At 41.9% G+C, this 26,131-nt stretch overlaps 1 protein-coding gene across 2 annotated transcripts in view; it reads right to left on the reverse strand.

The window, feature by feature from the left end:
- The window catches only part of LOC126266984 (neural cell adhesion molecule 1-like), an 801,025-nt gene that overhangs the window by 373,838 nt on the left and 401,056 nt on the right, over positions 1-26,131 (reverse strand). For both annotated transcript variants that reach the window (XM_049971722.1, XM_049971723.1), the window contains exon 2: positions 25,664-25,796. In XM_049971722.1, the coding sequence (XP_049827679.1) occupies positions 25,664-25,796 (133 nt within the window). The remainder of the gene's footprint in view (positions 1-25,663; positions 25,797-26,131) is intronic.

Below are 26,131 nucleotides of genomic sequence, written 5' to 3' on the forward strand. Positions count from 1 at the left end.
TGAGACCTTTGCGAAACGTTTTCTCACTGACACATCCAGCAAAATGATGAAAGAACAAAGTTTACCGCTTACCACATTTTCATTGTTCATTCAGTCAAGATTCAGCATTCATAGTAATAGATCTATTGCACACAGTTTCCCCATATAGAACTAAATATACGTGGAGAAATGTATTATAGTATGACACGTAGTTGAGAAGATAAGATGTCATAAACATTTAGATACCTGAAACACATGGTTTTGCTTGGAACAGAGCTCAAACTACAATGATTATTTTCATCTTGTGTTTCATATTGAAAGCATATAGCGACTTCTAACACATTTTAAGCAAAATATGAAACGTTTCTTAAACCTTTCCTCGTTTACATGGTTGAAGACAAATATTTAACACTCCTATTCATTTGTAACGTAACACGACATCCGAAGCTGTTTTAGACTTGGGAGTTCAGATAGTTAGGAAATCAAGGGTTTACTGGTAAAAAATAAATGTTCATTCCTCTGTCATCATGCTACTGCCTTCACCAGATGAAATATTTGTTGAACAAAAGGTACTCTGACAGTTTCTATACATCTAAACTGTTTTGCCCGAGTCACAAGCGCATTACTTTTTATTCTTCGGTAAAGTTCGTCTGGGAAAATGAAATCAACTTCCATTGCTGGAAAAGCAGGTAGAATGCACTATTTAAGTGCGCACATCATTTCTGAAAATAGAGCAGTAAATAATGTTTACGGCAGCGTATGGTGGCTCGCTTCGCTGTGGAGTCTCATTATTCTTGTACATTTTTTAAAGGCCTTCACCCAAATTCTTTATTAATACAAATGAGTGAGAGCCCCGTTTTTGAGGATACGAAGTAATTATCGCTATAAAAGGTCTTGTGGAAAAGCCATGCAGCTGTGTCGTGATACTACGATATGTTTCGCATATCCAGTACATTCTTTTGCAATAGTTATTATTTTTGTTTATTCTCTGTCTAACTGTAGGCTACATTACGGGCGTATTGCTGTTGCGGGATTTCGATCACTTGATCTCCGCGGGCACTGTACTTCAGTCATAAAGTGTATAGACCCTTTTATTATTGGCGCATATCCTGGAGTAAGTCTAGAACAGAGCGTCGGAGGAGATGAGAACCGAAGACTATTGAACGGCTGCTTGGGACACTTTGCTGATCTTGAGGAGATGTAAGTAGCGTGATCGGTAACCTGAGTAGCTTCTTTCTCTTACGGTTTTGGTATGCATTAGTGTCAGTGACTTAGCCTAATTCGAATATGGTTTTGCATCCGTAATCTAATATCCACGAGCTACAGAATAATACCTGGGTGCCTCAGTCTCCATTCAGTCTTACTTTTATCTGGTACCTCCAACAATTATTCCGTCACGTTTTGGTCAACCTAATTCTTAATTCACTTAATTATGTTCCTTTCACGATTTTTTATTAAATTTTGTGGAACTTGAGAGTAAATAAAATTCTGCTAAAAGCATACTTGACATCCGTTTCAAGATTCTTAGATTAAAGTGATCCATTAGGAAAAGTAAATATAACCGAGTATAGTAACGAGCTGTGTGTTGCTTTACGGGCGCTGTCCTTGCATACGGTCGCCAAGTACAAGAACAGTTTGTCATTTTGAGAGAGCAACCAGTATTACACAAGCTCAGTTTAAGAGGCACTGTGGTACTCAGTAACGCTTGTTACACTCAGAAACCGAGAGAGGTGGTGCAGTGGTTAGACACTGGACTCGCATTCGGGAGGACGACGAATCAATCCCGCGTCCGGCCATCCTGATTTAGGTTTTCCGTGATCTCCCTAAATCCCACAAGGCAAATGCCGGGATGGTTCCCTTGAAAGGGCACGGCCGACTTCCTTCCCCATCCTTCCCTAATCTGATGAGACCGATGACCTTTCTGTCTGGTCTCCTTCGCCAAATAACTCAACCCAACAATCAGAAACTTTCACCTTTACCAGCCTATCCTGTGGTGACAATGAAGCTTTTTGTTACAAGCTGAGGAATGTAGGTACATGTGGTTGCTTTCATGTGGTACGTTTGTCACTGTACGATTCTGCCTGATGCAAGACAGCGCAAAGGTATCGTCTGTTGTTCATAAACAAAAACATAATAAGAAGAATTTGTAGTTTCAGTAAATTTCATGTTATTATCAAATTGTTTCCAAGAATACGGTTAATTCAGAAGCACAGTTCATATAGATGACGATACATTCAAGTCAGATAAGGATCTAACTAATAAAAATTTAAATCATTTGCCTGTAAGAGTCAGATTACCATCAATACAGCTAGGGGCAGTAAGTTCCCAGTATTGCTCCAGATACAAGTTTCATCAAGTTAATTCTGTTTGCTTAACTTTAGAGTACACTCATAGCTAAGTACAGAAATACAGCTCACATATTGGGAGTGTGTAAGCAGGATTGGCCACTATAAATTCACCGTTATGTTGGAACTCAGCGAGTTTGAGAATGTGCATCAGAAAATGTGTGTGAAGAAGAGTAATCTCCTGGCCAGTTTCAATGTGACGTCACTTTTTAGACAGGTACCGCCAGAGGACTCCTGGGCATTACTGCGGAGGCACTTCGATAAGGACACCTTGGAATTGTTCTGCCACGAGCTCACTACCACCTACTGTCCTACTGTGTAAAATGGTATGGCCACATGACGAAGAAAACCTACGAGAATTTCATGACCACCTTAACAGCAAACTCGGTAGTATAATTTTCACTCTGGAGGAAGAAGGAAACAGATGCCTACCTTTCCTCGATATCCTGATAGAGAAGAAAACTGATTGCCGGTTGGAATATTCTGTCTGTATGAAAAAGACGTACAAGTACCCGTACCTAGAAGCCAGTATCTGCCACCATCCACCAAAACGGAAATCCATGCTCACCACTTTGGTGCGCAGAGCACGAGACATATGCGCCGAGGAGAGTCTACAAACCGAGTTACCACATCTTTAGCAAACCTGTAGCGGGAACGGGTACTCGGAGACACAGATAAGACTTGTTCTCCGGCCGAACAAGAAAAAGAAAGCAAACGATCCGCAAGAACACGCAAAGCGTCTGACGTTCCTTCCATACACCACAGCATAAATTTCCAGCATTCTGGAGAATATCAGAACCATTTCCTTTTCAGCGGCTAAAATAAAAATACGCTCCACTCAATGAAAGACAAATTAGGATTACCGACTGCTTGACTCTGCGGCATCAGTTCCGAATATGGCAAACAGTACATCGGCTATTGATGAATTTCCCAGCATCAATCAAAACATATAAGAAGCATTCATCTCGACCAAACGGACAAACCTAGAGTCACAGAGCACAGCCTCAACGAAGATGATTTGTTTTACTTCGAAAAAACCTAGGTGCTGTGTCAGACGAACAGATTGTGGGACTTGATCATGAAAGAGGCAGTGAAGGTATCGGTCCGTGGCGATCTTGTCAACTGGGATAGCAGTTTCCAGCTGCGCTTTGCATATGCTCTGACGGTTGCAAGGATACGCTGGCAGTGCTCTGATGTATGGGCGACGATGGCAGCAGATGGAATAGACAGAGACCGCCACTACGCGACGTCCGGACCCTCCATCGTGCACCAGCTGAACCCCCCCCCCCCCCCCCCCCGCTTTATACATACACACCCACCTCGCAATTCTCCCCACCACCATAGGTGACATTCCTTCCGGAGGCGGGCGATTGGCACCCGTTGCAAAATGGCTCTGAGGACTATGGGACTTAACAAATGAGGTCATCAGTCCCCTATAACTTAGAACTATTTAAACCTAATCAACCTAAGAACATAAAAAATATCCATGCCCGAGGAAGGATTCGAACCTGTGACCGTAGCGGTCGAATGGTTCCAGACTAAAGCTTCTAGAACCGCTCGGCCAAACAGCCAGCCGCACCAGTTGCAGACGAGGCAAAAGACACACAATGGACGTGAACTCAACACTTCTCTGAAGATAACTAATAGGAAACTAGTTGAAACGTTGGCACAGAATGACGCCTTGATTTGGCTGATAACACGAGAAAACTTAATCATTTGTAAACGCCGTGAAAGTCTGCGTTACGATATTGTTCGACTTAGGAACTAAGAAACGTTGCATTCGTTTAAGTACGATATATTTTATTTCCAAAATGTTTTTATCCCACGAATCTAAGGTGTTTTTGCATGTAAATATTAATTGAGTGTGTGTCAATCACCGTCTGCGAAACATTTACTGAACACTAGCGACTTGAATGACCGTAACATATCCCAGTTATCAAACTTTGGAAAGTGAACTTACAGTTTAACGTGAAATCCGACATGTCTCGCTCTATGAAGGCTCCTCACATAGTTGAGGTGTGGAGATTAGCTCAAAAGAAGACGGAAAATTTAAGTGATCCCACCAGGATTTGATCCCACGAACTTAAACGCAATTTACCGTTAGAAAACTGGGATCGATATCTGTACACGCAGTTTTCAGTGAAGTGTTAATTCTCAGGTAAATTGTACATTTTCTATGTTGTGGTACTGTTATTAGTCTTCTTAGAGTAAAAAATCAGTGAAATCTGGCAAATAAAAGAACATTCGATTATCTGTAGATAATGTAAGTAATAAACACACTGTTGAGAGAAACGAAGTATAATTGTGAAACATGCACTCAAACGTCAAGGACTGTACAAATACTGTGTAGAACAACTAAATACGTTTTCACTTTACATCGCAACATATATAGGGTGTTTCAGATAAACTGTCCTTCTCTGTAACTTACAAAATATTATGTGAAATGAATATTTGTTTATTTATGTAAGCAAATGTGATAAGCCTTTCTGCAGAGCAATGAACAAAGTTTATTTCATTATTTTCCACCGCGGTACAGCAGAGACTCTTTTTCAAACATTATAGTTTACATTATGTAGCTGCCACGTTCTCTATCGGAACAGTTGAGGAGAGATGCAAGAAACATCGGCGACGCACCCAACTATAGGAACCCACTAAGTCAGCTGTCGTCGATCTTTGTCTCGAACGTAATCAAGAAATAAAATACGAAGAGACCAGTATCATGGGGTAAACCCAAGGCTCTAGGACAGCATAATTACGGTGTTTGTCGAAATAAAGATGTCACAGAACCTAATAAAGAAGGAGAGGGATGTCAGTTGATACAAATATTACGGTCTGGCGCTAAATTTGTTAAGATCAAATCCACCACAGATGGAGAAGTCTTATAGAATTTGAGTTTCCCGGAACATCAGGACAAGCTCTAAAATATGAAAGAGCATAAAAGAGCTTAGGAGAGATCGGATATCGAACCCTGCTTTAAATAGTGGCACAGAACTAACATTAATCAGCAGTCTCGTTGGAGTCCATGTAGCGAGTACATATAGCAATAAAACTCTCAGCACCTCAAGATAACGGTTGGGTCGGCCGTCAATATGTTTTGCATAAAATGGAAACAAAAGCTCGGGAGAACACCCGGACTCTCACTATTAATCAATCAGCTCGAGATTACCTGACAGATCACGTTACAATATGCACTAATGAGCCAGAAAAATTACTAGGCTGGCACGTGATGTAAATCGTCAAGGGATATGTTCAATTAATTTTTAGTGTGGAATCGTCTCAGATGAAATTCCCACTACTTAAGAGGTTCGGTGAGGGATTTGAGGTACACCACTTTTTAATTGACAATTTAGGAGTTTCCTTGGAAAATGTCAGTCATTTTAAATGCATAACGATGATCACACAGATATTCTGGGCTAGTGACTGAGCAAGCCAGGTATAATGCAAGATGGCTAGGAAGCTATGGTGCTCAAGTAACTTCCCACACGGTCGCCTGATTCAACAAGAGAACCTTTCTTTTTGTAGGGATAGCTAATTAATCGTGTTTATGTCACTGATCAACAGCGTACAGATCAGGTTGTCGCTTCGTGAGACAAGAAACTTTACATCTAGTCTGCAGGTTATTTAGAAGAAGCACCAATTAGTGCAATAATGAGCACTCTTTTCAGCTACTCACTTTAACGAACATTCCACCCCCAGAACACCCATCGTTGCGCATCTACTTATGCAAAGCACGTTGCATCCACAATTAAAACTTTGAACATTTCTGACTCCCTATATATAACTGATGGGCAACGGCCTTGACGCAGAGGATACACCGGTTCCCGTAAGATCACCGAAGTTAAGCGCTGCCGGGTGTGGTCGGCACTTGTATGGGTGACCATCCAGGCCGCCATGAGCTGTTGCCACTTTTCGTGGTGCACTCAGCCTCGTGATGCCAATTGATAAGCTACTCAACCGAATAATAGCAGCTTCGGTCAAGAATACCATCATAACGACCGGGAGAGCGGTGTGCTGACACCACGCCTCTCCTATCCGCATTCTCCACTGAGGATGACACGGGGGTCGGATGGTCCCGGTAGGCCACTCGGGCCTGAAGACGGAGTTCTTATCATCATTATATAAAACTGATAAAAGTTTGATTTAAGTGGGTTTAAATACATCAGAAACATGACAGAAATGATATATTCTAGTTAAAAATATACAGGGTGATTGCATGATGATGTTACAGTTTTTCGGGAATGATGGAGAAGGATAAATGTATCAATTTGAGGTATATTGGTCCAGAAATGATTGAGTCGAAAGATATAAAAGTAAATTTTTCTGATACCTCAAATAGTGAACCAGTTCTTCTAATCCAAGTTCTTTGCTATCAGTGGACCTTAACAAGAAAAAATTGTACAGTAAACACGTGCTGTAAAGTGCATGCCCTAAAAGCTATGAACACTTGTTTAACTTCGTTACTGTGAACAGCTATCTTCTACTGAAAAAATGGATCATAGATCTTAATTTATGCAGTGTAAAGCCAATGTTTGCTAGTCAAGTTTCTTTCCTTGTTTTGTTCCACACTATACCCTTCCAAAATGTGGAAACCAAAGGGCTCGCCATAGAAGAGCTCCACAGACAGAGGTATCAGAATGTCTCTCTCTTACAACTCTTATAATTTCCCGAACCAGGGTCTCTTACCTCAAATTGATATGTCTTTTTCCCCGTGGTCTAGGGTTCTAGGGCTAAAGGGAAAGAAAGGGGCTAGTGCGTCTGATTAGTTATCGGAACATCCTCTGTCCCGCATTCGAACCAAGCCACCTCTTATAATTTCAATAATAATCAGCATTGGCTGCTGAAGACTTCCATCATAAGAAGTCACCTTCATTCTGCAAACGGTCTTGTCAAAGAGAGCGGAGGAGAGGACAGAAGCGTAGGTCACTCTATTGCCCTTGGTTTGCGAAACTGACCCTAAATGTGAAAGAATCAGCAGTGATCAACGGAATGAGGATGCAGAAGGTAGAAAAAATCACTGCATAAAGACATAGGATTGACATCATTCCATCAGAAATTCTAAAATCATCGTGGATTGTGGCAAGAATACAACTATTCATTTTTGTGTTTAGAATACTTGACTCTGTAGACATACTATCCGATTTCCGGAAAAATATCATCTACACAATTCCGAGCACTGTAAGAACTGACATGTGCGAGAATTATAGCACCAGAAGTATAGCATGCATTCGAGTTGCCAACAAGAATAATATACAAGAGACTGGAAAAGAAAATTGAAGTTGTACTACAGAATGACCAGGCGGGCCTTAGGAAAGGTAAGGGCACGAGAGAGGCAATTATGACGTTGCAGTTGCTAATGAAAGGAAGATTATACATAATTAACGACACGTTCATAATATTAGACGAACTTGAAAAAGCGTCCGACAATGTAAAATTGTGCTAGATGTTCGAAATTCTGAGAGATACAGAAGCAAGCTATAGACAAAGACGTGTAATACACAATATTTATAAGAGGTTAGAGGGAATTGAAGCACTTGTGATATGGTGCTACAGGCAGATGCTCAAAATTAGGTAGACCGATAAAGTAAGGAATGAGGAGGTTCTCACTGAATCGGAGGGAAAAGGAGGATGTGGAAAGCACTCTGCCAGGCACTGAAATGTGATTTGCAGAGTATCTATGTAGATAAGGAGAAGGGACCTTATGACAGGACATCTGTTAAGACATCAGGGAATAACTGCCATGGCACTAGAGGGAGCTGTAGAAGTGTAAGTAGGCTGTTTAGGTTTTTTTATTGGTAACGCCGCCACCACGTAGCGCTCTGTATGAAAATCACTGGCTGAGCCGTGTGCAGTCTGTGGCTGGTTTGCATTGTTGTCTGCCATTGTAGTGTTGGGCAGCGGCAGCTGGATGCTAACAGCGCGTAGCGTTGCGCAGTTGGAGGTGAGCCGCCGGTAGTGGTGGACGTGGGGAGAGAGATGGCGGAGTTTTGAAATTTGTTTTAAGAATGGATGTCATGAACTGATATATATATATTATGACTATTAAGGTAAATACATTGTTTGTTCTCTATTAAAATCTTTCATTTGCTAACTGTGCCTATCAGTAGTTAGTGACTTCAGTAGTTTGAATCTTTTATTTAGCTGGCAGTAGTGGCGCTCGCTGTATTGCAACAGTTTGAGTAACGAAGATTTTTGTGAGGTAAGTGATTTGTGAAACGTATAGGTTAATGTTAGTCAGGGCCATTCTTTGTAGGGATTTCTGAAAGTCGGATTGCGTTGCGCCAAAAATATTGTGTGTCAGTTGAAGCACAGTTGTGTATAATTTATCTAAGGGGACGATTCAGAGGGATTAACTGTAGAGGAAGACAAGGGCTGGAATACATCAAGCAAGTAATAGAGGACGTAAGTTCCAAGTTGTACTCTGAGATGAAGAGATTGGCACAGGGAGGAATTCGCGGGCCGCATGAAACCAGACAGAGGACTGATGACACAAAAAGAAAAAAAAAAGTAAATAAATAAATAAATAAAAATAAAAAATCCTATTCCACCCTCCCTTGGAGTTTGTAACATTATCATGGAATCATACTATATAGCTCTTTGTTGTAACTCGCTTGAAAATAACTAAATGAACTATGTTCCTAACACCGAAGATAGAGTGACGTGTCTTAAGTTTACCTATCCAATCAAATATTCCTTTCCTATAGTTTTTTTGTGTACAACGGATTAATCTGTCTGCAACACCCGGTATTTGAAACGGACGATCATACAGGCAATGAAAATGCTTTTAAAATTGAAGGAAACGTATCAGTTCTGGCAGAGTAACGAACAGTCTTTTATATAGCCACAGAGATGGAATTTATATTTTGTGATGATATCTACATTCTATTTCGGGACAAAGGAACTATAGAAGGTACTTAAGAAAGATGGTATTGATTCTGCGTGAAGTGCCTAGTACAAAGAAATCCGAAATCCTTTGATCTGGCCGTCTTTTATATCCGACTTTAGCTTACCGATGGCAACAACCAAGGGGCGGGCTTTTGTAAAGAGAATTGGATGGGGCATAAAACTGGAAATTCTTGGTCTTTAGAAAGCCCGTAACGAAGCAGAAGTCTTTATTTAGGACTGGGAAATGAACCAAAATTCGCAGACGTGGAAAATAACTGCTGGTTCATCCTTGAGAGAGACGCGAAAGCCGCTTATGTCGTAAGCCGTGTGGGTGGTGACATAGAGCGAGTGGTGTAACCAGCGGAAAACGGCTCAGCACGGTTCTAAGGATCTGCCTGTTGTTCTCCCACGCTAAGCGAAATGCAGGTCGGCTCCTATGCCTTGAATCTTATCTGGAATATCTTCAAACTGCCGCGTCCACGACTCCATCCACTCTCATTGCCGCAGGTACAAAGTCGCAGAAGAAGCTGAGTAGCACAGTAGCACAGTCACTGTAGTGTAGTGGTGATGATACTCAGCTTCAGTGTCCAGCAAGGCCACTCCAAGAGTTTGTTAAAAGCCGATGCGAAATTTGACAGGGGTTGTGCTTAACAAGATTCTTTCAAGTTCTGACGTCTGATCTTGTAGTTGATATGTATGATGAGAGAGCACCTACAGAACTACACATATACCAGTGGGTATGGGGTCGGTGCTGTTCTGGTGAAAATTTCGGATTGAAAAGAGAAGGTTGTAGCCTATGCTCCTAGGATACTTACAAAAGCCGCGAGACACAACTCAACTACAGAAAGAGAATGTCTTCCTGTGCTCTGGGCCATATGCAAATTTCGACAGAATCTCTATGGAGGGCCATTCACAGTTGTTACAGACCATCACTCGCTTTGTTGGTAGACATGTCTTAAGGATGAAACAGGACGACTCGTCAGGTGGGCACTACCTCTTCAAGAGTATAATATTACCATAGTGTATAAAAGTGGAAGAAAACACCAAGATGCCGACTGTCTCCCAAGAAACCCTGTGCAAGACCATCAAGACTTTATGAAGATAGTATCTCTCTGCTGCTCAGAAGAAGGACGCCAATATATCTCAAATTATACTTGCCCTAAATCAGTCAGAGGATGTGAAAGGACAATTTATGGTAGTTAATCGGTTACTTTGCAAGAAAAACTTTGATCCGTTTGGAAAGAATTGGCTACTAGTGTTTTCTAAACACATGCGCTTAGATGTTCTACAGAAATTCCATGACACACCTGAGGCCGGACATTTAGGATTCATTAAGACATAAGATAGGATCCGCAAGAGATATTTATGGCCAGGTTTATTTAGGAGTGTCCGTCACTATGTGTCGCACTGTAGAGTATGCCAGAGGAGAAAGGCAGTTCCTCACAAAACCAACTGGCCACCAGCCGAAACACCTTTCCTACCTTTTGGAATTGACCTCCTCGGGCGATTTCCATCGTCTGCTAGTGGCAATAGATGGTTTATAGTTTGTACTGATTGTCTGACACGCTATGTCATTACAAAAGCCATGAAAACAGCCGAAGCATTCGAGGTAGCCCAATTCATCGTGGAAGACACTGTTAAAACACTGTGCCCCAGGGTCGTTAATTACGGATCGTGGGTAACCACATGACGACTGTCTACCATCCGCAAACTAACGGCTTACTGAAAGCCTTAATAAGACCTTGGCCGATATGCTATCAATGTTCGTCAACGTTGAGCAGAGCAACTGGGATGAAATGCTACCTTTCGTGACGTTTGCCTACAACACCGCCAAACAGGACACCAACGGATTTACGGCATTTTTCCTGGTGCATGGGCGTTAGGCGACAACGACGATGGACACTGTGTTCCTGTTACATTCTGATTATGTGGACGACGACTACATCGGCCAGGTGTTAATCAGAGTTTAGGAAGCTCGGCAGTTATTTCGACTCCGCACGCTGCAGGCTCAAGGAAACGATCGCCGAAGGTATGACGCCAGCCACCGACCTGTTGTCTACCAGCCCAGTGACCTCCTCTGGATCTTCACTCTTTTTCGGAAGATTGGTCTTTCTGAGAAGTTCCTCAGGCGCTACTTTGGATCTTATAAGGTTGCAAGACTGATGTTACTTATGAAGTTTACGATTTCGACCCCGACGCAAGACGACGGAAGATCAGAGGTACGTCCTTCGAATGAAGCCCTATAAGAATCCTGCAACCCAGGGCAAATTCGAAGCTCCAAAGACAGGGAAGAAGCGGAAAGGTGACGAATAGCGTAGTGGCAAGGGAAGTTGTAAGACGATCAACGCCAAGCTGAACATCAGTCATCGGGAGTCGGAGTATGCAGGACCGATGACTCGGTCCCGGACTAGGAGGATGTAACACTGATTCGCTGTTCTCTTAAGAGGGAGTAATGTAGCAGAATAAGCTGAGTATCATAGCCACTGACGTGCAGTGCTGACGATACTAAACTGTTGCATCGAGGGTCGTGAGTTCAAAACTCAATTGAGCTGTAAAATTTCAATTTCTATATTCGGTTCGAGAAGATTCTAGAAGTATCTACAAATGTTAAGAATCCTAGTACGGGAATCTTCTGTAACTGTATATATACCGAATGTGTTCCGACCGGAGGCAGTTCGCTCTGCGCTCTTGTATGTGCAAGTGCTGAATAAACCTTTGTTAAGTGAAGTTAGTGTTCGTCGTTCATCTAATTACACCCTCCTCTACGTGACAATATTTTCGTCTAGTTTCAAGTGTGGAAGCTGCACGGCACATTCCAACTTTCTGAAGTCCCATCAGGTTTTATACTGAGGTCTATTCACTTTTCAGGTGTATAGTGCCTTAAGGAGCTGTGATCTGTCTACAAAGAACAAGTTCATGAAACCTTTGAGAGATCAGGCAACTGTATCTGAGATGCTGTGCCAAGTGAGGCATTTCCATGGTTAGCGTTTTAACTCATGTCCTGGACGGCACTTGAATTCTCTGTCCGGCCATCAACATTAAGATTTCTCTAAATCTCTTAAAGCAAATGCTGCAACGGAAAGAACGCGGTCGACTATACTGGCGTCCAAAATTAAAAGCAACAAACGGCTATTTCCCCGTCCTGTGTCTAATACAGGATATAACCATACTAACTTCAAGCAGATGTCCATGTGGTCGTGTTCTGTACCGAAGATGGCATCCTGGTCAACAGATGACTATGCCAACGATGACGTCAGGGTACCTACGAAACGGGATAGTGTTTGCTGGGTAGCCCCACTACCACAATCGTTGTGTACACAGTCCAGACGGTGGAGTACGGCACAGAGAAAATGGCTACCAGATTCTCTGCGGTGGAGGGCCATAGAAACAAAGGACGTCGGAGAGTCCCTAATTGTTTTTGCCCGATGGCGTAATGTGAATCGTTCTGGTGTTTGTCGGATGTGACGACAGATTCTAGAGATAGAAACTGTATCGCGAAGAGCAGGGCAGGGCAGACCACGTGTGATTTCAGAAGAGAGAAACGTTGTTTGGTTGTAAGGGCACAATGTTACCGCCTTAGTACTGTATGGCAACTGGCATGTGAGCTCGCAGCATCTACTGGACGAGTTTTGTCGAGGCAAATGGTGTGCGTAAGGCTTCAGCAGAGAGGCCTTTATTGTCGGAGACCTGCTGTGTGTATACCTCTGACCCGTCTTCGCAGAAAGGAACGTCATAAACCTGCAACCTGTACGGTCGAACAATGGGCCAATGCTGTTTTCACCGATGAGTCCCAATTTAGTTTGGAGAGTGATTCTCGATGGATTCGCATCTGGCGGGAACGTGGAACACGATTCCGGGAACCAAACATTGTGGAAAACGAGATCGAGGAGAATCCCTAATATTGTAGGCAGGGATTATGTTTAACACACGAAACGCTCTTAATGAAAATGTACTGATCAATCGGCAAGGTTAAACTGTTGTCAGATATCGAGGTCTTGGACCTCACTGGCGGTTGCTGAAAGGTGCTGTGGGTCCGGAGGTCATGCTCGATTTCATAGAACACAGGTGGCTGATGTTCAACTGGAAACGGAAAACACTGCACAAATGGTGTGGCCTGCCAAGTGTGGGATGTACTAGGGAGACAGTTTGCATCACGTAAGCGTCCACCGACCACTCTCCAAGACAGGGAGCAGTCTCACGGGAAGAATGGGCGTGACTGACTCAGCATGAGATTGATGACATCATTCACAGCACATCCTGTCGTTGTCAGGCCTGTATTGCTGCCAGAGGTGGTCACACACCATGCAGAGCACATTAACCAATTGTCGGAATGTGTGTGAAAATCAGTTAAGTAAAAAAAAACAAGCACATTTTTGTCTACCTTTATGCGTACGTCAGTTGTTTACGTTCTGTATTGATTACTTTATATCTATTTTGCTATCACCTGTTTAGATTCTTTTGTAGCAAAATAAACGCAAACTAGAAAAATTTCCTCTTGTTGCTTTAATTCTGGACACCAGTGTATATTTATTTATTTCACTGACATAGAAATTGTCATGGGATAGGTGTCTAATACCACGTGGGGCGTCCTCTGGCCCTATGGACGTAGCTGACACCAAATCCTTTACAGAATAGCAGTTCGTGGGTGCAGACTCTAAGGCACAGAGACTGGGTTCCATGACATACCAGTTACGTTCGATGCAGTTCAGATCTGATCTCTGAGTCTTTGGATCTCCCCTGTATGTTCCTGGAACCATTCCCGGGTGACATGAGAGGGATATGGCGGCTTGTTATCTCCTTGAAACACCTCAGAACCGTCACGATGTTCGAGGGCCAAAAATGAGTGGATGTGGTCCCCGAGCAGCTCGACATACCGCGAACCATTTTAAGTCCGTTCCGGTAGAACTAGGGGGCAGACGCACCAACCGCCTTGTACCACACCTTATTGGCAGCTTGGATCCATCGATACGTGTGGTCTGCGCAGCAAACGTTGTCTTGCTTTGGCGTGGTGCCGTTGAAACCGTGATTCGTCCGACCATATCACGTTACGCCGTTGTTACAGTGTCTGTCTCTGGTGATTGACGACAAATGAAAGCTGTTGCGCCCGATTGCGTTGGGTTCTGTAGCTAACAAAACCGTGATTTGTTGCACTTTTGCCTTTCTGTCTCTAGTGACGATACGTCTCAGATATCGCCGGTAAAGGGTAATCGATAGTGGCTGGGCGACCGGTAGTTCGTCTGTTGTGGACTGTGACACAATTATTCGACCATTTATGATACACCCTCGGCAAGGCTGAACGTATGAAGCCGAATTCTTGCACCATTGTCGAAATAGAAATTTCCATCCGTCGTCACCGACAGCCATACTATGCTCAAACGGCGTCAGCTCGGCACGACTTTGCATGTTACACAAATAACATGCACAACCACTTCGCAGAAGGTCTCCTACACAACTGCAGCAGGCATGGTGGGCGCGTTGCGCGCATACAAGACACGTGCAGCATCTGTTTCTTGATTCAAAAAACCAACAGCTATTTTTTTGGTTTATTTTATTTTATATCTCAAATGCTACCAGTTTCGGCAACTAAGTATTGCCTCCTTCAAGCCCCGTACACTATTATCGTATTAACAGTTTCATCGAATGGTGCCATAAAACAGAAATCGTAAATCCTACCGTTATAAAACAGATTTCTACGGTCAATGGCAATTTTTGTTGTCATTCATTTAATTTTGCTGCTGATGAATTCACGGGCCTGCCCCAACACCTGGTATTATATATTCCGTGTCTTTCGGTCCATTATGGCATGGGGGACGTCGCCTGGTACGTATTTCTTGATTCAAAAAACTTTACATTCAAAAAAACTGTAGCAGTCTGTTGCATTAAGATTGGATTTACGATGCCAGTTTTATGGCACCATTCGGAAAGATTGTTAATACGATAATAAAGGTATGGAGCCTGAGGATGACAATATTGAGTTGCCGAAACTGGTAGCATTTGGGATGTAAAATGTAATAAACCAAAACATGCGGCTATTGGTGAAGTTTTTTGAATCAACAAATACGTCCCAGACGATGTCCCTCAGACCATAATTGACCGACAGAGAGTGCACCATCTGTGTCCCACTATCCTATGACATCTGCTAAGTCTGTGTATTATCATAATTCAAGTTCGTGTTCCATCTCTAGCAACTTGTCTTTGATGAAACATTAAACCCTAAGCATCCTCCTGATGCTGCTTTGTCGCCTAGCTCTGTGTGTCCCAAGTGCTGTGTATTTCCGTGATTTATATCAGTTTCGTGTTTATGCCCATCTTCATGTTATTATACACTCGTTTTGGTGTTTCCATACTCACTGTTTACATAAAGCTTTAATTTTATGATGTTGACTAAATAGACACACGTGAAGAAATGAACTCGCAACACTCAACGTGTTTACATGACCCACTGTATTTACTAATTAAACATGGTGTATGTAGCAAGTTCATGTCTTACTTGCAGTTACTAATGTCTAAAGTATCACTACTGCGTTAAAAGTTTATTATCGTAGTTCAATCATAAATATGCAGTTAACACATGAAAATTTAAATGTGTTTGTAAAACTGTGACAAATATACAATTACGATTTGCCTACTTCAGTTATATGTTAAGTACGCTAGTATTTTCAACGTGTATAACTTCGTCCCTTCTAGTACTTTCACTCGTATCAGTTTAGTGAACGTCACTTAATTCGGTTTTTATACAAACAGTGAACTCCAACAATTAATGTGAAAACATAAAATTGAATATATATAATCACCTGAAAACGGTCAGTAGCTCGAAACCTGTCGTGTGGAATCACTTTCAATTGTAACAGGTAACGGATCTTATTCTACATCCCTATAAAAGATTTGTCACAGAGTTGAACAGTAGACATTTTTGGATAAAATTTACTACGTCCGCAATCTGGGGACTTGATACTGCTATCCTTTCATATTTACGACCTTAGCATAGAGTCTACTACAGTGGAGTCTGTCAACTGTTTTAGATGGACAAATGGGATGAGCATTATGGATGCAACGGGAATGTATCTGGTAGTTCTGACATCAGACGAATATAAACGTCTGCATGTGTATGTGTATGTGTGTATTGTGTGTGTGTGTGTGTTGTGTGTGTGTGTGTGTGTGTGTGTGTGTGTGTGTGTGTGTGTGTGTGTGTACTGTTTACTGAGGTTCGTCTTTTTCACGATATGAAACGAATCCTGTGTATGGAGACTAGTAAACGATGTTATCAAAGCCAGCATACTTCAGCAGGCCACAACAATTTGAATACATTTTAAAATAATTGCTCGGTGTGAAAGGCGTCAACACTGTGGGTAGCTCCCCATTTAAATGTCAAACCTCACCTGCACGCGGGTTTTATTATTTACAGTCGTGGCCATTCACTCTAATATTTATCAACGCGTTCCGCTCTCAAAATCAAGTGAATAGCCACCTCTCAAACAGCAAACAAACGTTTTCGCTAACGCATAGAAAACTCCGTGTGACATTTGCCTCACAGTGTTTTCATATATACATTCTCCTATGATGCTACTGCCTTTGTCATCAAAGAAAGGTAAATAGTGCATGTTTGCCTCTTACTCGCAAAAAACCAGCAACTAGTAACCAACCGTTCATACTGGGTAACCGGGTCTCTTATTTATTCACTGCATCAGAGTAAAACAGTAATAGTTCATGACATGGAAATGTAATACCTACTTTATTTCAATAAATCCATTAACCTTAGAGTGAAGTGCTGTTTCAATAATGTATTCGTTCCATTACATGACGTTGTGTTTGATATGCCCAAAATGGATCAAGCCAAAGAAGAGAGACATTGTAGACAGTTAGCTGAACATTATCATTTTGAGAGTATTGAAGAGCGAACTGTTTTAATTGTAAAAAAAACATTCAACAGACAAGATAGCATCAAATATTTCTTTATCCAAGGAAGTGGTTTCAACAGACTTTTCTGTCATATTCAGGTCTTGAAAACTTTGGGTGTAAAACCTCACCCACAAGATATCAAACGGTTGAAATTTAACTATGACAAACTTTTTAAAATGTGCTTATTTCATCCACTCGTGAGTGAAGTTCAGCGTAAGACTAACGTGTTTTACAAGAAAAGCTTTTTAAGATCTGGAGGTGACAGCGAAGTCTCTAGAAACGGGTAGTCTTAAACTTTAAAAAAAAGTTATGCGATCCTGGCTGTTGAATGGCTTTTAGCAGTCAGTTACATATTGCGGTATCCATAATAGTTCAATTTTGTGACTTTCGAAGTGATATTATAGGAAATTTAAACAGTACCACTACAACAACATTCCGTCGCACTGCCCACGCAGCTACCACGGGGGGTCATTTGTAAAGTGGGCTGACAAAAAAATATACTATTAGCACACTGAAAATTACTATTTATAACTTTGAAGTACTGGTAGAAATTTTTTACTCTAACAATACCATATTGTAACAGTGTACCTCTGCGATGTTTTACAGCCAATCGTTTATTAAGTTGTAGAAACTTCAGTTCTGAGCAAGAAAAAAATACTTGGAGAGAGACGCTAATGTCACCTACGAAGAAAACAGGTGTGTTTTGTCTACCTACAGTTTCATTTATTTGTCTGTTAAATGTAGAACCAATGTCTGTCATTGTAAGCTGTAAAAAAAATTCAATGTTAACATGTCCACAGTATAACTGTTATGTAGCAAGGGCGTAATTTTTAAAGAAGTGAAGCAACACACATACTTTAATAAGATCTGATGTGTTACATTCGAAAATGCCTGTACGAATAGACTATGCAATGTGCAATTGATAAAGGAGCTATTCCATTTAGAAGGGATGGAATCATAACTCAGAAAAGAGGAGTGTCATAATTGACATTCATGAAACAGATGGAAATACAGTAAAAGTGGCGCCATAACTGGTAAAGCAGCCATACTCCAATTATGTACAATTTCCTCCAAGTACTGTCAAGATGAAACTCGTCCAATGTCTGTAGTCACACCTACATTGAAGCATAATTAAGAAAATCAGCTCTTTCAATGAAACTTGAACTTAGGTTGTTATTGTACCAGGACATCCACAGTGGTCGAAGTTTCTGCGCAACTGTCTGCCCATGACACAGAGACACTTTCATACCTTATAAGCAGTCCATGTTACAGTTAGTAGTCTCCTACTTTTGGCTTCTCATGCTAGATGACCTTTGCAAGTAAATGTCAAGAGAGAATGTGGCTAATTGCAAGAAATACTAAGTAGAGATACAAATGGGGGATGTATGACAATTCTTAATATATCATTATCACTCTGAATGGATGATACTGGCAGCTCATAATGCAAGCTACAAGTCATGTAATAAAAGTGGGAAAAGCAACCACAATGGTAATATCATGAGTCGACCTAATTGCTACTAATCTAAACTTACAAGAGACTGTTTCCAAGGCGATGGAAGCATCTTCATCTGTTTTATCTCCATAAAGTAGAGTTTGTGTGTTTATCTGTGTATGTCTGGGATCTACTCCCAAACACCTGGTTCGATTTCAACTAAATTTGGCACGCAAACAGCATGCTTCATAACTGTGGGCTTTCTACCTTCCTAGCCATAACAGGAGCAGAGATACTGGCAACAACTTGTTTTCCATCTCCTGGCATACAGGCTGCCTGCATGGCAATATTATTGGGGGAGGAGTTTAAGCCTGCTTTATTGTACTGTTTTGCAAGAGTTTCATGTGCCAATGAGAATTATAGAGGAGGAGACAGACAGACCGAGGGGAGGAGCAAATAAACAGAGAGAGAGAGAGAGAAGGAAGGGAAGATGCTTGAAGTGAGTGGAAGATGTAGAGTGGAATTGGCGGGTGGAAAAGGAAGACAGGCGGAGGGAATGGCCTGATAAGGGGATGGAGGAAGTGGACAAAGATGGGGGATGAGGCGAAGCAACAGACAGGTGTGGGAGGATGAGGTAGACAGAGGGAGGAAGAGGTGGACGCAGAGAGGGAAAGGAGGAGATGTGTTTCATATGTGTGACAAACATATATGAGGGTGAGCTTGTGGGGAGAAGGTCACTACCGCACAGAAATGTTATGAAGTAATATCTTCTAAGGTGTGCAATGGCATGGGGAACGGACTGTCGTCTGCAATGGAATGGGGAACAGAGGGCATCTCTCAGAGGTTTCGTGCACTCAGACACAGCACAGTAGAGTGTCTACTATAGGGAAATGTCATTCATATTGGCAGTATTAATAGGAGTGAAAGTGGAGACAGTTCCAATGACAGGCCGGCGAGACCATCTTGCATTAAGGTCAGTGATGATGTTGTGGCGCTAGCGCTGTGAATGCGTGGAAATGAGGCTACATGCATGACGGGGAAAGTGTTTAGCGAAAATCTGAACGTAACGGTTCCAAATACACTGAATTACACCATCTTGTGACTTTCTGAATTCATCTGATTGCGGGATATTAAGAACGATCTGCTGCTTCTACTCAATAACACCCTTACCTCAGCAACACTTTCGTGGGTTAATTGAAATTAATGTACGAATTTTCCAATTATGTTTATCGCCTTGTTAATTAGTTATGCAATAGGCTTACGGTTACTATTATTGGAACCGTAATTGTATGTTGATGTGTGAATTGAAGCACAAGTATTATATAGTTAAACATCCTTTCATTGTTGGGTTAGGACTGTAGTGGTGCTGGGGCTATTTTACGAGTGTTATACATGGAAGAAAATTCTCAAGTTTGAGAAATTAATTAAATTTAAACCGCTACCTCGGACTTTTCATTGGTACCGTATGCTGTTTAATATTTTTAGCAAATCGGAATGTTATTTTCTTATCGCTACATACTATAATATCGGTACTTCCAATGGACTGGTATGTGTAAATGTGTGGGGCCTTTTTTCCAGTAATCGTATTGGGTACATCCCTTTTAAATCTACCCAGCTTTTACTTTATTAATTATTAGTCTTTGGTCATGACAGCACATTGTGAGCAGTGTTTCCCTTTTTCAATTTTTTTCTTGCGTCATATACTTGATGAAACGCCCAGATTCCTGTTATGTAACATATTTAAATATTCATTATATCATTATGCACAACGTTTCAGTGTATTTAAGTTGCGAAAATTTGTTTCATTGTGTGTCCACTTCACAGCAAACGGCTGAACGGGTAGCAGAGACTGTGTGGCGTGGACTGGACGGTTTATTAGGTTAGACAGTCTCGGGAAAGATCAAAAAGGTCTCCAGTCTCAAAAAGTACAGGGCAAAGAAACGACGAGAATCAACCAAGCTACAGTCGGTATTGTAGTTGTAAATTGTCGTAGCCGTGTTGGAAAAGTACCAGAACTTTAAGCGCTGATAGAAAGCACTGAAGCTGAAATCGTTATAGGAACCGAAAGCTGGCTAAAAACGGAGATAAATTCTGTCGAAATTTTTACAGAGGCGCTAAACCGTGTTCAGATAGGATAGATTAGATAAAGTAGGTGGTAGTGTGTTTGTGTATGTTGGTAGTAGTTTCTTTTGTAGTGAAGTTGAATTAGTTCCTGCGAATTACTATGGGTAGAGCTTATACTCAACAGACGTACCAAAATAATAATTGGCTCCTTCTACCGACCCCCCGACTCAGATGATGTAATAGCTGACCAGTTCAAAGAAAACTTGAATCTCATGACAAATAAGTACCCCACTCATACAGACTCCAATCTACCGCCGATTTGTTGGCGAAAATAGACGTTCAAAGCCGGTGGCAGACAGAAAACATCTTCCGAAATTATACTAAATGCTTTCTCTGAAAATTACTTTGAACAATTAGTTCATGAGCCCACACGAATTGTAAATGGTTGCGAAAACACACTTGACCTCTTAGCCACAAATAACCATGATCTAATAGAGAGCATCATGACGGATGCAGTGATTAGTGAACACAAGGTCAATGTAGCGAGTCTCAAAACCGTAGCAACCAAAACCACTAAAATAAACGAAAAATATATCTATTTAAAACAGCAGGTTAAAATTCGCTTGATGCCATCCTGAAAGAGAGTCTCCATTCGTTCCAAGATAATTATATAAGTGTAGACCAGATATGGCTCAAATTCAAAGATATAGTATCGACAGCAATAGATAGATTCATATCGCAAAAGTTAATAAGAGACGTGACTGATCCACCATGGTCCACAAATCACGTCAGAACACTGTTGCGGAATCAACGAAAAAAGGAAGCAAAATTTAGAAGAATGTGTAATCCCCAACGAAAGCAGAACAGCTGTTGGCATGAGTGGCATAAAAGTAGATATCTTCGGTGTTGCGAAACAGCTCAAATCACTTAAGAAAGGCAAGTCATCCGGTACAGATAGTTTACCAATCACGTTCCTATCAGAGTATGCTGACACAATAGCGCCTTTCTTAGTAATCATATACAACTGCTCACTTGACGAAAGGTCTGTTCCTAAAGACTGGAAAGAACCACAGGTCACACCAATATTCTAGAAAGGAAGTACGAGTCACACCTATTCAATTAGAGAACAATATCACTGACCTCAGTTTGCAGTGGGATTTTGGAGCATATACTGTACTCGAACATTATGAATCATCATTCTTGTGCAACAGAGCAAGCTCTTTACTCCCACTGAGCAATGACTGCTGTCGACAAGGGATCGTGGTGATAGACGGTAAATCATCGAGCAGAACAGAAGTGCTATCTTGCGTTCTGCAGGGTAGTGTCATGGGCCCTCTGATGTTCCTGATTTACATAAATGATGTAGGTGATAATCTGAGCAGCCCCTTTAGACTGTTTGCAGATGACGCTGTATTTTACATTCTAGTAAAATCATCAGACGAGCAATTCCAATTACAAAATGATCTATAGAGAATTTCTGTAAGTTGCGAAAAGTAGCAATTGGCACTAACCAAAGAAAAGTGCGAGATCATCCACATGGGTGCTAAAAGAAATCCGATAGATTTTTGGTATGCGATAAATACTTAGGAATTACAGTTATGTGCAACTTGAATTGGGAGACCACATCGATAATATTGTGGGGAAGGTGAAGCAAGGACTGCGCTTTGTTGGCATAACACTTAGAAGATGTGACAATCCTACTAGAGAGACAGCCTACATTACACTTGTCCGTCCTCTGCTGGAATATTGCTGCACGGTAAGGGATCCTTACCAGGTAGGGTTGACGGAGGACACTGAAAAAGCTCAAAGAAGGGCAGCTCGTTACGTGTTATGGTTCAATAAGGGTGAGAGTGTCACTGATACGATACACGAGTTGGAGTGGCAGTCTCTGAAACAAGGGCGGTTTTCTTTGCAGCGAGATCTATTTACGACATTTCAATAACCAACTGTCTCTTCTGAATGCGAAAATATTTTGTTTACACTCATCTACGTAGGGAGAAATTATCATCATAATAAAGTAAGAGAAATCAGAACTCGAACGGAAATATGTAGGTGTTCCTTTTTCCCACCCCCCATTCAAGAGTGGAATGGTAGAGCATTTGTATGAAAATGGTTCGATGAGCCCTCTGCCAGGCACTTAAGTGTCAATTGCAGAGTAACGATTTAGATGTAGATGGAAAATTGCATAAGCATTTCCTGTGTGTTTCGGAGATGAGATACACGAAACTGGATAATTTTACCCTGTGTGTACGGTAGTGTTGTTTGATGCTGATTAGTTTCCATGTGAGAACTTCAACGGCACTGACATTGGATAAGTTCCTCTACATGAAAAGGAGTTCCATGAGTGTAAGTACACCTCTGCTCCGTGGTAGTCTGGGATTAGGATCAGCCTAGCAATGGAGACGGAACAGAGATCTCTACTTCCTTCAGGTGTAGTAAAAGTCATATAGTTTTAGCTTGGGAGCACCTATTAAGCGTAGCTATAGAAACCATTGGATAGTATGACAGGTCACACTTTTCTTACTGGCACCGGGTGTTTACGTTAAACCCGACAGGCTAACTGAGACATACTATGCAGTTTTTTATGGTTAAGGCCACACGGACCGTACGAGCCCGGTAGTCGGTGCTCAGTATGGATATTCGCCTCCACAGTGTGTTGGCAGGAGTTATGTACTGGAGGCTTACGCCGTCAGACTCGTAAGAGCCTGTAATATACACTGTGACGTTTACGGTAAGCTAAGAGTAAATTACCTTCATAAATTAAGCTATATGGAGATAAACAGCCGGCTTGCAATCTGCAAGCTACCTAACACTCCATCATTCTCCTCTGTCGCTTCTCATTGCTCGCATTTGTGTCTCTCGTTCGTCTCTACAACGTAGTTCCTGTTTACAATTCAAAATTTATTCAGTTTGTAGCATTCTGCTGGCTGACGTGTGTATGTGTCAGCCCGTACTCCAAGGGCCAAAAGAAAGGTCCAGGGAAAGAAAGACCTAAGTCCGGTTTTTTCGTTGAGTTTTCACCAGCACATGAAAATAGGGAAGAGATACAGTATTTCCTACTAGAGTAAGAGAGAGAATCCAAGTTTGTCATACAGTAAATGAACTCTGAAAAGAGCCTTCTTTACATTCAAAGGGTAAGTTTGAGTGGTTATTGGCGCACGACGGAATTAGCCACCTACGAATGCGGAATAGTAGCTGGAGTTAGATGCATGAGACACTGCATTTCGAAAAAGATCCAGAGCGTCAAGAGCGCACCAAGAATATAAAATTTTGGGCTTTACTTCTCAGAACGAACGACGAAGTGGCTGTAAGTCTTACTTAACTTACTTTTCAGTGCTAACAGACAAGCGACACTGCGTAAAATAACAGCAGAGTCAATATGTCACGTACGAGGAACGTAATCGTTAGGACAGTGAAGCGAAATCTTGCGTTAATAGGCTATGGCAGCAGACGAACGACGCGAGTGCATATTCTAACAGCACGATATCGCATGCAGGACCTCTCCTGGGATCGCGACCGTAACTGTTGGGCCTAGACGAATAGGAAACCGTGGCCTGATCAGATGAGCCTCGATTTTAGTTGGTAAAAGCTGATGGCAGGGTTCGGGTGTGTCACAGATGCCACGAAGCAGTGGACCAAAATTGTCGACAAGGCAATGTACAATTTGCTGGTGGCTGTGTTTACATGGATTAAACTGAGTCATCTGGTCCAATTGTATCAATCTTGACTTGAAATGGTTATGATCGGCTACTTGGATACCACTCGCAGCCATTCATGGACTTTATCTTCCCAAAAAGCGATGGAATTTTTGTGGATGACAATGAGCCATGTTAACGGGCTACAGTTTTTGGTGGCTGATTTCAAGAACATTCTAGACAATTTCAGCGCATGATTTCGCCATCCAGATCACCAGAAATGAATCACATCAAACAATAATGGGGCATAATTGGTAGATCAGTTCGTGCACACAATCCGGCTCCGGAAAACCTTTCGGAGGTATGGATGGCTGTATAGGCAGCGTAGGTCAATATTTAAAATATAAAGCTACAATTACGAAAATAAAAAGATGAAAGTTTACACATTAATCTTTCCAAAACTCTAGAGTCCTGCTGTCGCTGTCCCATGTCTTTGCCTTTGTACTATCTTTGGAATTAGTGTGACCTTTCAGAGGATGTTACTCGACCGCTGCCACGCTTCAACAGCTTTGACTCGATTTTAAGAAAGCTACGTTAGCGGATGCGTGGGTGGCTACCATTATGAAATGATTATGGTGCACATGGAACCCCAAATAACAAAAGCAAAAGTCCGACACGTAATTACAGCCAAAAGGACTCTTGCTGTGGCTACCGCACGTGAAGGAATACACATATCCATTTGAAGATGAAATACTCATTTCATCATTGTAGCTGGCCTGTTATCTATGTCCAAGAGTCTACATGGATATCGATATTTTCTAAAATCAAGAGGCTGCTGCCGAAGTGCATGTTCGGCCCGGGTTCGATTCCCGGATGGGTCGGAGATTTTCTCCGCTGAGGGACTGGGTGTTGTGTTGTCATCATCATCATAATTTCATCCCCATGGACGCGCAAGTCGCCGAAGTAGCGTCAAATCGAAAGACTTGCACCCGGCGAACAGTCTATCCGATGGGAGGCCCTTGTCACACGACATTTACATTTACCAGTGCATTATCTTGGGAACGTTTAAAATAATTGATATGGCGAAACCACATTTCCTGATGGTCTCTGTGAGTTTGTTTCAGCTGATGTTCAGCTTGTACCTGGTGAATCATGTCTTCATATTGTTTTTTTCCATGTTGGCTCTGCTGAACGTTCCTTAACTACGAGTTTGGATGCTTTCCCTTTTCATGATGTACTACACGCAAATAGTGCTTTTATGGTAACTCAAAGTGAAGTTGCTATTCGTTTGAATCCTCTTTGCAGGTATTTTTTCTCAAATCTATATGGGTACAGTCTTGATACATGTGTAAATTGTCGCCCACTTCATTAGCCCAGCGTGTCTGACAAACAGCAAGGGAAGCTGATATACAGATGAGGGCACTCACCTGTAGATGGGCTTTCCCACGTCGTCCCGGAACCAGAGAACCATGTACACGCGGTCTTCGCGGGTCGCGGGTTCGATGTCGCAGGGCAAAGTGACACTGCGGCCCAGTACCGCGTCCACCGCCTCGGTGCTCACTGTCAACACAGAAAAAGCCGTACCACGGTCACAACAATGAACCAAATATGCACAAACTTAACTGATATGGTAGCGCTTAATACATGTGCACGGCTAAAGTCATCTCTCAGCGCACAGCGGAACCTACTTCCTTTCAGGGCATTGGCTAAGTTGTGTTTCAGATGAAAGACTTATATGTTTTGATGTTAATTATTCTATTTATAAAGTAACGAACGCATTTTCCAAGTGTGTCACTGTATGTCAGTCAATTACATGATTGTTAAGTTAGTCTTCGGTTTAGTCCTCGAGATAGGTAACACTGAAAGCATTGTAATCGCACTACTATAATCCAATG

Source organism: Schistocerca gregaria, chromosome 4 (genome assembly GCF_023897955.1).
Source record: "Schistocerca gregaria isolate iqSchGreg1 chromosome 4, iqSchGreg1.2, whole genome shotgun sequence".
In the NCBI taxonomy this organism is placed as follows: Eukaryota; Metazoa; Arthropoda; class Insecta; order Orthoptera; family Acrididae; genus Schistocerca; species Schistocerca gregaria.